Source organism: Grus americana, chromosome 5 (genome assembly GCF_028858705.1).
Source record: "Grus americana isolate bGruAme1 chromosome 5, bGruAme1.mat, whole genome shotgun sequence".
NCBI lineage: Eukaryota > Metazoa > Chordata > Aves > Gruiformes > Gruidae > Grus > Grus americana.
Window position 1 is genome coordinate 66,470,348 of NC_072856.1, and position 12,461 is coordinate 66,482,808.

Below are 12,461 nucleotides of genomic sequence, written 5' to 3' on the forward strand. Positions count from 1 at the left end.
CAAGGCAACTCTGCTTTCATGCTGCTGGCTCCACGCTTCGTCCTCAAGCATCCCGGGACCAGCCGAGGGCTGACACAAGAGCCGAGGAGTCCTCGTTTTCACAAGTCTCACACACCTAGCACCAGAACAGGAACCTCTGCTGCCTGCCCAGCTGGCAGGGGAAAGGAAAAGCTGGAATTTGTGAATGTTACAGCAGGGAATTCTCTAGGTAATACAGGTTTGGGGTTTATTTATTTTTTTTAGTAGGAGGACTAGTTTTCTACAAGAAGCATGCTGCAAGTCTGAACTACATCACAGTACCAAATTTCTGCCACGTGTTTTACAGTATTTTTATTTTGGGGCAAGAGTTTTACAAGAGAAAATCAGGTAAGGCAGATCTAGAATGCACATTTTATTTAAGTAAAAAAAAAAACAAAACACAACCAGACAACGTGGGTAAGGTAGCCAAGAACTTTTTATATTCTGACTATACAATAATATTCCTCTTTTTATCCACTGCCACACTACTATAATGGATCTGTTCTAGTCTAATTTTAAGGTTGTCCAGTTAAGTTGTCTGAAGATTCTTTAAACAAGTTGACCTTTACCTATTTAGAGTTTCTTCTCAGAAACATTCATATATTATACAGGATATACACATTTTTGAAACAAGACACTTAAAAACACACACAACTATAGCCGCAACACTATCATAGCTGCATTGTAGTGATTACATTGTTCAGCCAGCTGTAGACTCTGTATGTACAATTAGTTTTTATAGTGTTATTTACATAGATGGACTAAAAGCTATCTTTAATCTAAAAGGTAAAGGCTCTTGTGTTTAAGTATGTGCAGTTTCATAGCCCTGTGAAAAACAAAAAATCCACGACAATTATATACACTGTAAACAGCACAAGGCATAAGAATCTCCTCCTACCCCAAACAATCTCGCAGGAAAGTGTATGTGCACTAATATTCCTCTTCCACTTCGGCCCCCGCTCCTCTGGTTTTCTTATGAATAGCACGATTAAAGCTGTGGCAGGCAGGAACCCAGTGATTGTCATGAAGACCTAACTTACAGCCTGGGATGCCCTTCTGAGACCGGTGACAGCACATCCAGTACCCGGGCCCGTAGGGTAAAGCTTGACAGTATGGTTTGGGATGCCACCGGCACAGCGATACGTCCCCTTTCACGTACTTCTTCTTGCACTGCTTGCACGGGTCTTCTCTGTAACGGGGATCGCGGACCCAGCGGGAGTCTGCTGGCCTGATGTTGTAGTATTCGATGATGAATTTGAAGTAGTAGCAAGTGCATTTTAGGGCAACCAGGCTCCTAGTAGGAAGCAATCCAAAGATCTTCACTATGATGTGGTGAGGCAGGAAGGCCATATACTGCTGAGGCTCCAAAAGCTGCTGAATTTTAAACCTGGTCTCCAGAAAGTCATGCGAAACCTGCCTTTTTAAGCAGGAAGCATCGAGTACTTGCAAAGCCCCTTCTGTCGGAGGAACGGAAAGGGCAGATGGCTCTGTAGGGACGCTGTTTCTGACGCACGATCTGTCAGATGCCAAAGCATCCTCATCCTCATTTTGGGCTACTTCTGGCTTTTCTTGGGTACTTTCCCGTAGTGACTGTGGCTCATGAGCAGCAGGCTGGTCAGCCTGGAGAAAAAACAGCCTCCCTGGGAGCAGATCTTCACCAGAGCTGGAGTTAGAGAGCTTCTCTTTCCTGCATCCTTTCTCGGTCTTGGTGACCGATATACTGATGCATAAGGGCTCCTTCCTCGCAGGGTGCAGATTCTGCTTTGGGAAAATTACAGGCTCTTTCAACATACAATCAACAGTTGCGTTCTTGCTCCGCAAGGAATCCGGTGGCAACCTGGCAGCAGCTGCACATGCAGACAGCAGAGGTCTGGGAGGCTCGATTCGTGTTTCAGAATCGCTCCTGCCAGCGGTTATTGCCAACACTGCATGAGCAAGTCCCGAATTCACATTCCCCATCCGAGTATCCAGCCCAGAAGGAAAAGGCTGCCGAGCGGAGGCAGCTCCATCCCACAACTCGGTGTCACCCAGAGGGCCGCACCGTCCTCCATATCCAGCCTCCGCCACCCCAGCCTCCTCCAAGTCATCCCCTGGAGCCAGGACGCCCGAGGAGACCTTCCCCGCCTCTCCCTCGGGCTGGGTGCCGTTCGCCAGGAGCACCCTCCCGACGTTTCTACGGAAGCTGTTGTTCCGCGAGAGGCTCCCGGCCTCCCGCTCGCTCTGGCGCCTCAGGCATTCTGACTCCAGCTTGGCCACCATGTCCAGCACACGCACGGGCTCGCTCTGCTGCTGCTCGCTACTACTGCAAGGTCCCCTCTCCGCGTGCACCTCGCACGCCCCGGCAGAGGAGAAAGGGTCCGAGCTGGGAAGCGCACCTTTAGGCTGAGCATTCAGCCTCGTAGTAGAAGCAGGTGTGCAGGTTTTAGCACAGTCTACCAGTAAAGCACTTGCTCGTTGCTCCAGAAAAGCTACCATCTCTATCACAGAGAGGGACCGGCCCGGGAACACACCCTCGCCGTTGTCGTTCATGTAATGCACTGAACAGTGCTCGATGCCGCAGGCAAAAGGCTCCGGCTGGGAGCACCTGGCATTCACCTCCCTCATTCTTTCCAGTTGAATTTTGGCTTTTTTAAGATCTACTGATTTTTTCCTGCGTTTAGCTGTTCTTCCGTCAATATCCCACGTGCTTTTAATTTTCATAGAGCCTAGCCGGTTGTTGCTGCTGCACTGCTGGGCTGCAAAGAACGCGATCTTCTCCTTAGTATTGCCAGGTTTCACAACAGCCCAGACATCCAGAGGCCCTTCCCCTTCTTCTCCCTGGTGGATGGTTGCAGACAGGGCGTTCTTCTTCTCCCTTGCACTTGGACCATCCGCTGGACCTTTCCCATTCATATTGCACATAGTATTTGGATAAATAATCCCCAGAAGCTTCCGAGATGGAGTCACAAGGGAGGGTTTCGGGAAAACACTCAGTTTGGTGCAGTTGGTGGTGTATTTTTCTTCTTGTGTGGATCTCTGATGGCTCATAGGTGGGGCTCGCAGGGAATCCTGGCTTATTTCTGGAGATCGCTCTTTCTTCTGTAACTTGAGATATGGCTTTAAGTGCATACCAGAAACCCTAGAAAAAGAGAAATGGAAGAAGTTATAGTTGCAAGATATGCCTGCCTGGAATTACAGGCGGCAGCAGAGTAGGCACCAGCACACCTCCAACTCTTCATCAAGCAGCCCACACCTCAAACCACATGAGAAAGGAAAAGCAGCAACCAGGCTGCAACATACACCCTCAGAGAACTTCTTGCAATAGGATTATAATCTTAAGGATAGCAGAGATCTTCCCATTAGAGAAATCTGTTTCCAGGGAGCTGCAAGGAGAAATCCTCACATTTAAATTCTATCTGTTGTGCAAACACAACGAGTGGTTCATTCTAGAGTAGAGCCACCCTTCTGTCTATTTCTTAATCCAGTTGTAAGGTAAGTGTGGGTCAAAGGGTTTATCTTGTCATTAGCTACCAGATATAGACAGATATGTATATATTCTTTTCAGTAAAGTACAGTTAAAGCTGAAAAGGGAAATTAGCAAGTGTAATTATATTCATCAGAGATCCCATCAGATATGTAATCTCCTAATCCCACTCAAAATGAAACCTGTCCTTTGGTACATCAATTATGGCAGATGTGGCGTACTTTCCCATAAGGGTCCTTAGGCTATACATCAGATCCCCCCCAAAAAAGCAACAGAAGCATCATGTAGGGCTGAAGAGAACCACTTTCAAGTACGTGTTTTTATGGTTAAGAGTAAGAGCTGTGAAGGAGACGCTTGGATGCTGCTGCCATTACATTATAGCTTCAGCACCACTCCTGCCACAGTCCCAGGCACTCGACTCTCCTGTTACACCTTGGCAGTAATCTTCAATTCAGAGCTCAAAAATGCCAAAGCCCAGGGCACTGCCACACAGGATGCAATTATCAGGCGACTTCAGGATCTTCTCCCAGGAGTATCACATAAGCATATCCCAAGTCCTGGTTTTGGCTGGGATAGAGTTAACTCTCTTCCTAGCAGCGGGTATAGTGCTGTGGTTTGGATATAGGATGAGAATAATGTTGATAACACACTGATGTTTTTAGTTGTTGCCAAGCAGTCAAGGACTTCTCAGCTTCTCGACTGCCCCGCCAACAAGAAGGCGGGGGGCATCCAAGAAGCTGGGAGGGGACACAGCCAGGACAGCTGACCCAAACTGGCCAAAGGGATATTCCACACCATACGACGTCATGTTCCACATATAACTGGGGGGCTGGCCGGGAGGTGGCGCGGCTCAGGAACAAGTTGAGCATCGGCTTCGAGTGGCGTGTATCACTTGTTTTGTATATTCTTTTATCATTATTAGTATTCTCTTCTTTTTCTGTCCTATTAAACTGTCTTTCTCTCAACCCACCTTTTTCTCTTCAATTCTCTCCCCCACCCCACTGCGTGGGGGGGGAAAACAAGTGAACAGCCGTGTGGTTGTTTTAGCCGCCTGCCAGGTTAAACCACGATAAGAACTAACTATAGGTGATGTTTCCATGGTAATCTTTGAATTGTTACATTAAAAGGCCTCCTTTTTGAAACGGTGATAATCCGTGCTAGTTAAAGAACAGCAGGTTCGATGCCACATTTATCATGAGCCGATACGGACACTGAGTATGTTTCACCACCAAAACAGTTGCTTTAGCACTGCGTTTGTAGCTGAAAAACAGCTTTTGATTAAAAACCTCAAGCCATAACATCTATAAAGTCAGACAAATTTATAGTTGGAACACCTACAGTTACCAGACACGATAGGTTTGTATCGGATGCAGCCAACGCCCAGCTGGGTTCTCTCCCGCCGTGCCCCAGTGCGGTCAGGACACACACCTGCCTGGTGACACAGGGTACCTGTGGGGTCGGCACAGGAGAAGGGGGCACCTGGCTCACCCACCCCTGGAGCAGACCCACCAGACAGAAGCCAATAACGGCAGGCGCTGACCAAGAACGCACATGGACGTGCTGCACGAGCAGCCTGGAGCACAGCTTGGGGACCTACCCAGCAGCCCTGCCCCACGGCTAGCCAGGGCTGTAGAACCCTCCAGAGAAACCAACGGCAGAATGGAGAACTGGGCCAGAGAGCACCAGAGCCAGCTGAGGGAAGGCTTGGAAAGCAAGATCACAGACTCATAGACTAGTTTGAGTTGGAAGGCACCTCAAAGCCCATCCAGTCCCACCCCCCTGCCATCGGCAGGGACACCCTCCACTAGCCCAGGTTGCCCAAAGCCCCATCCAACCTGGCCTTGAACACTGCCAGGGAGCCAGGGGCAGCCACAGCTTCTCTGGGCAACCTGTGCCAGGGCCTCAGCACCCTCACAGGGAAGGATTTCTGCCTCACATCTCATCTCCATCTCCCCTCCTGCAGCTTCAGGCCATTCCCCCTTGGCCTGTCACTCCCTGCCCTTGTCACCAGCCCCTCTCCAGCTTTCCTGTAGTCCCCTTCAGGGACTGGAAGGGGCTCTAAGGTCTCCCCGGAGCCTTCTCTTCTCCAGGCTGAACCAGCCCAACTCTCTCAGCCTGTCTCCATAGCAGAGGTGCTCCAGCCCTCGGATCATCTCTGTGGCCTCCTCTGGACTTGCTCCAACAGCTCCATGTCCTTCTTGTCCTGGGGACCCCAGAGCTGGATGCAGTACTGCAGGGGGGTCTCACCAGAGCGGAGCAGAGGGACAGAATCCCCTCCCTCGACCTGCTGGTCACGCTGCTGGGGATGCAGCCCAGGACACGGTTGGCTTTCTGGGCTGCAGGCGTGCATTGCCAGCTCACGTTCAGCTTCTCATCCCCCAACACCCCCAAGTCCTTCTCCTCAGAGCTGCTCTCCATCCATTTTCTGCCCAGCCTTGTAGTTGTGCTTGGGATTGCCCCAACCCATGGTGCTCCACTTCCAGCTGCTAACACAGCACACACGAGTACACAAGAGCAACAACTTGCCCGGGCACCACCTGCGCCTGTCCAAGCAGAGGAAGGCTCCTGCGCTAGGAGCAGCCATGCTGCTTAACCATTGCTTTCCCCCTGCAGGCCCTGGTGATAAGCAGTGAGGGGATGGGTGACAAGTGTGGGCAGAGAGGTTCTGGGGAGGTACATCAAGAGGAAAGGCTTAGTTCACCTTTCTACACGCATCCATAAAACCTAGGGGACCCCTTCAATCTTGTACAGTGCTTTGCAGTGTCTGTCTCCTGGCCTTCAAAGGATGCCGTTACGTTGTCTCCCCTCCTAATTTTCCAGGAAGATCATCACCTTGCTCTTCAGCCAGTGCTAAAACCAGCTGAAGTTCACCTACAGACTGGAGGGATAAGAGCTCTCATTACTGCAGATACGCCTACCCAGTCCCGGGGTTGATTCTCTCCCCGTGCCTCCAGCATGCTAATTCTGGCTCCTGTTGGAACTGGGTCACCTCCCAATTTAGTCTCCTCTGCAAAACGCAACCGAACTATTTTGTTTGTCTTCTCAGTTGGATGCTAAAAACTAAAATAATCTGATAAAAATAGAACTTTGGGGTGATGAATAAAAGAGAATGGGAAATCAAGGCTGCTGTACTTTGCTTCAGCCTCATTTTCCACGGGGTCTGCCTGATCTCGGTGGCACTTTATAGCTGACCAGGATCAGGCCACCAATGTGCTCGGGCCAGAGCCCAGCCCAGAAGAGGTGAAGCTACGGCAAAGAACGGCGCCTGCAGCCCTCCCTTCCCCATGCAGAAAGACATTTTGGAGCAGTGCTCTTCAGTCCAGAGAGACAAAAGCTCCGATGGCTGCCCACCACCATACCCCGGGGAGAAGAGATGAACACAATTAAATACACGACTTCACATGTTGAAAACTCACAAGCTGGGAGCAGCAGATCAAATTTCATTCATGAGTTTTCATGCCAGGGTGTTTGAAAGATGAGCTGAACGTGTTTCTAAAAGGCTTTCTTCAAGCAGTTTTCAGGAATCCAGCAGGACAATCAGTTCAACACCCTTCATTAAGAGAAGCTGCAAACGAAGGCACGACACGAATGAGGACAGGACCAAACGGGTTACCCCAACACGCTCAGAGGACATGTTTAGCCAGCAAAGTTGGTTCAGCTGCTCCCAGCTATTTCTGGTCTATGGAGAAAGACAAAAGAGTTATGCCTCACCTATTATGGATTTTTCGTTTAAGGTTATATTTCCTCCTATGTTTCAGTGAGGCTCTGGCTCAGCCAACAATACCATTTAAGGTTGAAAAGTTATAATTTACATAACAAAATTATGCCTTAGTCAGAAGTTTTACCGCCAGAATAATTGCCTCATTTGAATTCAGTATTCAGTTCATTGTACTCTTTTAATGGATCCAGATTCAAGGAAAACCTTTATTTCATAATTTCAGACAGCTATACAGGAGTTCGGCTAACGCCACCTGACCAGCTGAATCGCAGTGCCACCTGCCTCCCAGTTTTGGGGCAGCGGGGAAGAGATTTTCCCTTTTAAAAAGGAGTGTTAGTAATGGATATTACCTGAAATGGAGAAAAAAAAAAAAGCCCCCAGCCCACACATGCTTTGCCATAAACTTTAAGAAATAACTTTTAGGCAAACGTAGCGCCTTCCCTGCACGTCAGTAGCACACTTCAGTTCTAGCTCCTGGATTAGAACAAGGCTCCCCAGCAGGAATTGCTTTGAAGATGAACCAGAGCCCCGTCCCCACCCACAGACTGCCTTATTTCTGCAACATTTCAGTGCTGGCAAGCGGAGAATTGTGGCAGCTGCAGGTAAGTTTTTAAATATTTAAAAACACCAAAAATAGTTGTTAAAAGGTGAAGTCACTGACAATTCCCTACGATACTTAATTCCAGAATAATTCTGTTTGCTTTCCTCCACCCTTTAAGTTATCAAGCTTTCTAATTTTATCTTCAGAGACAACAACTCTTCAGAAGTTCATGGAGTAAGCATAAAAGGTTTTCAATCCTAAATGTGCGGTTTTGAATTGCTGATAAGAGATAAATCTGCCAAGAATGATCGGCACTGAAACAACTAGCAGTGCTGCCTTTATACTGTTTTTCCATCCTTAAGCTGATGAAATAAAAAGGGCCGGGTTTTCTATTTCTAATCAGCCATGTCTGAAAAACAGGATACTTACACTTCTGCAATGACACTGCTGTTTTTATAAGTTGTAACTACAGCTTGTTTTCACTGCAGTTTTACCAAGTTGGTTACTACACCAAATTGATGTAGAAATATATGCCTTTATACATTACACACACCACTCTTCTCTCCACTGAAGGGAAGGCCCATACGCTACTGTGCCAAGCTGGCCAGAATCCTTCTGCATCCTTATATGTATCTTCTAAATCACTGTAGCCTAAAAGTAATATATTTATGTTAGTGGAAGCTCCAAAGCTGGAGGAAAAACTGGTAGAAAAGGCTTGATTTTCACAACTCCTTTCTAGGGTCCACAGAGAGCTACATGTTCCTCACTGTGCCTGGGTCAGGGACCCTCATCCATGTTCTGGGAAGCCAAAAGACTTCCCCTGGTCAGCAAGCACATCATCAACCACAAAAAAAAGTGTGATCTCCTCAAACAGCATATTCACACTGCAAGTTTTCTGCACAAAGCACCAAAAGGTTTTACCCCTAAGTTTCCTGTGGATTTCTTTTTGTAAATACAAACTCCAGTCGACAAGAGTTCCTAGCCTTGCTGGCTGTGCCAACTACAACTCTGAAAAAACCCTCAGGACATACTAACATAAGGCAGAAGCCAAAAAAAAAAAAAAAAGAAGAAAAAACACCAACAACAATAAAAACCCACACCAAGCATAACCTCTGGCAAGACATTTCTCTTCCCTGGCATCCCATTTCGCTGTCTATGGAGTTTAGCTCCTCTGTAAAGGACACTAACAATTACGAAGTACTGAATGCAAGTTAAACTATGGTCAACCACTTGTTATTTCTGGAAGGACTCGGTAGGTCCTTTGGGCTCAATCTCCAGTACCATTTCCATCCCCTCTGCACTGCCGGGGCAAGGCAAAGCAGACAGAGAGCTGCTTCAAAGGCATTCCATGGATTCTGCTGGGGCGGGAAAGTCCCAGCCGAGCAGCCGGGATGGACAATGCTCTGCTACTCACTGGAGCTCGTTCTGGCACGTGGCAAGCGTCCAAGCTTGGGGAAAGGCGGGTTTGGGAAGCACAATGCTGCAGACGAGGGGCAGGTTCCACTTCAGCAGCTGCAGAGCCATCCTATTTCTAGAAAACCCACTCCCTTGCAGCAATAACTTCATATTAAAGCAACTGCTCCTGACTTGCCTCCCAACACCTGTGAAACCACCTCTTGCATCAGTTGGAGAAGAAGTGAGGATTATTGCAGGCTTTGAGGGTGAACAGAAGGTATGGGACTGTTGAAGCAGCGCTCTCCGCTCGAGCGGCCAGCATGGGGGAAGCAGGAGCAAGCCGAACACGTGGGGCAGAGCTGGCCCAAAAAGCTGAGGAGCTAAATGCAAAGACGCCGCCTAATTCTTAAGTCTGCATCCCCCACCGCTTGTTTGCTCACGTCAGGTGTTCAAATAACCTGGCTTTGGTGGAGACAACACCCAGATACAGCTGCACACAGGAGCAGCTATAAAATCCTTTGTCTTCACCAAGCAGAAGTTTCGAGTGACAGATTGCACATCCAAGCCCAGCACGCACAGACTACTCCAGTTTGAGGGCTCCCCTCCATTAATAACTTTTGAACACGCTTTGAAGTAAACATACACACCCCCTTCTGCATAAAGCAGAGTAATCTCAGCTACTTTCTAAATTTTGCAGAGGAAGAAGTGCCTTTGCTTTGCCAGGCTTTTGTATAAAAGCACTTACCATGAAGAGAGTGACGTAGAAGCAATTCTTTGTTGAGCCCGAGGAAGCTCAAACCCATGATCCCTACTTCCCAGCCACACTACGGATGACACAGGGATGACAAAGCAGAGGAGAACAAAGAGGTTAAGCTGCTCCAAAAGCCATGTAACTCAAAGATGATGGGATAGCACACATGCCTGTGGTGGAACAGGCTAAGATGAGAAGGAATCACACAAGTAATTTGGGAGAAGGAAAGTAAGGGGAAAAAAAAGTGGTTTTATAGAACTTCTGCTGAAAGCTGCTCACAGTAGCACAGAGATAGTGACAGGTTTCCTTCTGGAAATGTTTTATCTTCCTTGATTTAACATTTGTTTTTTAATTTATTAACTGCGAGAGGACCAAGATCCTTTTGGATATCATGGCGCAACAAATTTCTTCAAACAGTTAACGAACCAACACAAAGTGATGCTATTTAGTCTTCATTTTTGTGCATACATAATGAGAACACATGAAAGGTTGTAGAAATTAACCTTGGACCGCATTATCATTAAGAGACTCAGAGTTCAAAAGAATGAATAAGCAAAAGTAGATCTGAGGCCAAGTCACCAGGTTGTTCTTTTGAAACTCAAGACCAAAAGGAACTGGTTCATGAAGTCAGCTGCACTGTGGCGCAGAGGATTTTGCTGCAGAGAGCACAATTCAGCAGGCGTTCTCCAGGAGTCAGAAGGTGTTTTCATTATTAAGAACGCATTCCAAACAAGAACAGAAGAAACTCCAACTGAACATGTTCCTTCTTCACAAAGGATACAAGAAGCAGGCACAGGTTTCAAGTCACACCACTTGGAAAGTTGGATCTTAGAGATCAAAAAGTCTAGGAATAAATGTGAGAACTGGTACAGCTTTAAGTCCCTGCAAAGATATTTAAAAACAAAGAAACAGTAAAAGGTTCTTCAGTTGGTGAGAAAGGACAGGGAGAGAAACAGGGCTGCAAGCAAGGCCAGGGCAGAGATTAAGAGCACTCTAGGCACAGCACAAAATATTAAATTTGACTTTGCATCATTTTTAGAGAGGGGTGATAAGGGTGATCACAAGGGCAAAAGCCCAGGGGTTAATTTGAACAAGAACGTTGGCAGGGAGAGGATTAAAGAGCTTCACAACAATGGTGAGGAGTGTTGTAGAATCCAAAATAGATAGGCTCATAAACTGCAGGCCAAAAAGCAAGATTTATAAGCCTCTTGAAAGGCAACAATATGAGTTAATAAAACACGTAGGACATTGGAGGTGGCACTGCAGGGGAGAAAGAAGGGAGAGAAATTGCAGCCTTTCCTTGCCTGGTAGTCTGACTTGAATATGAAGGTGCTTTGCAAACAAAGAGGATTAAGGTGACACAGAAAAAAATGGGGAAGAGGAAATAGTTCAATATGACAGACTAACCTGAAGATTCTCAAAAGAAGTGATCTTTTTAGACCAATGTACTACGCCTTCCTTACTCACATGGACTTCAGAAGGCACAGGGAGATTTACTAGTTAAGACAGATTGGCAGAGGAACAGGAAAGCAGACAAAGGAGCTGGCTTAGCAGCAGACAGCCCCAGGTGATGCTGAATAAGAAAATACCAGCCTGGAAACCAGAAACATGCCTCAAGAATCAGCCTTAGGAACACTGTGATTTTGTTAGGAATGACCTCAGCACAAATACTACAGGTGCACCCACAGCGATGAAAGGTGTTACTGGTACAGCAGAGACACAAAGCACCGAGTAACAGAAACAGAGGAGAGTTTTGAAATGCAGATGGTGATATCAGCACCAGAAAGCTGAGCACCAAAAAGTTTGAGATAACGAAGAAAGGTGCATTGGCCACCACAGACACATCTATGAAACAGAGGCGAGCGGAGGTGATTAAGTGATATACTCAAGGTAGCAGCAAACAGGTCTCTTGCCAGATCTGCTCTGGGGTGCAGCACACACTTTTTGTGATGACTCAGAGGAGATTCACCCAGACCAAGAATGACTATAACAGTTGTTATTCAAGAACCTACTAGATAGCACTTGGGTCATTCAGCACAGCAAAACCACAGATGAGGGTATACAACCACATTTTACAGCATACAGCAAAAGAGGTAAACCACTGAAAATAAGAAGCGGTCTTTACACAAAAGAAAAAAAAGGAACACAAGCTAAAACAAGTATATAAACTGGCATGAATGTTCAGTCTGGGAATCAAAAGAAAGTTCCTAACTGCACAGCTACATCTGTCATCTCCAGTAATGGCTTAATCTACAGGAGGAGAGAAGAAAAGATGTAATTGTTTTTAGGCTGGACTAATTTACAAGAGGGATTAGGAGATACTGCTTGGGAAAGCAATGAGCTGGGTGACCAGGAAGTCTTTTCCAGTTCTAAATTACCATGAGACTAACATAGCAAGTATATGCTGTCTACGCAGCCACAAAGAACAAAGGTTAAAGTTTGCTTTAAACCCACACAGCTTTTGGAAACCAGAAAGCTGGCGCTCTTCCTCCAGATTGAGGAAGTTTAAGTGTCTTGGTTTCAAAAAACGAGGGGGGGGGGAGATACATATTTCAAGTAGCTTGAACTCAAAACA

At 46.9% G+C, this 12,461-nt stretch overlaps 1 protein-coding gene across 10 annotated transcripts in view; it reads right to left on the reverse strand.

Moving 5' to 3' along the window:
- Nucleotides 1-318: 318 nt before the first annotated feature.
- Nucleotides 319-12,461, reverse strand: part of FBXO34 (F-box protein 34) — a 40,810-nt gene continuing 28,667 nt past the window's right edge. For 7 of the 10 annotated variants that reach the window (XM_054826479.1, XM_054826480.1, XM_054826481.1 and 4 more), the window contains one exon: nt 319-3,136. In XM_054826479.1, coding sequence (XP_054682454.1) covers nt 949-3,136 — 2,188 coding nt within the window. In that variant the 3' untranslated portion in view covers nt 319-948. The other 3 variants (XM_054826488.1, XM_054826487.1, XR_008577267.1) reach the window with 3 other exon arrangements.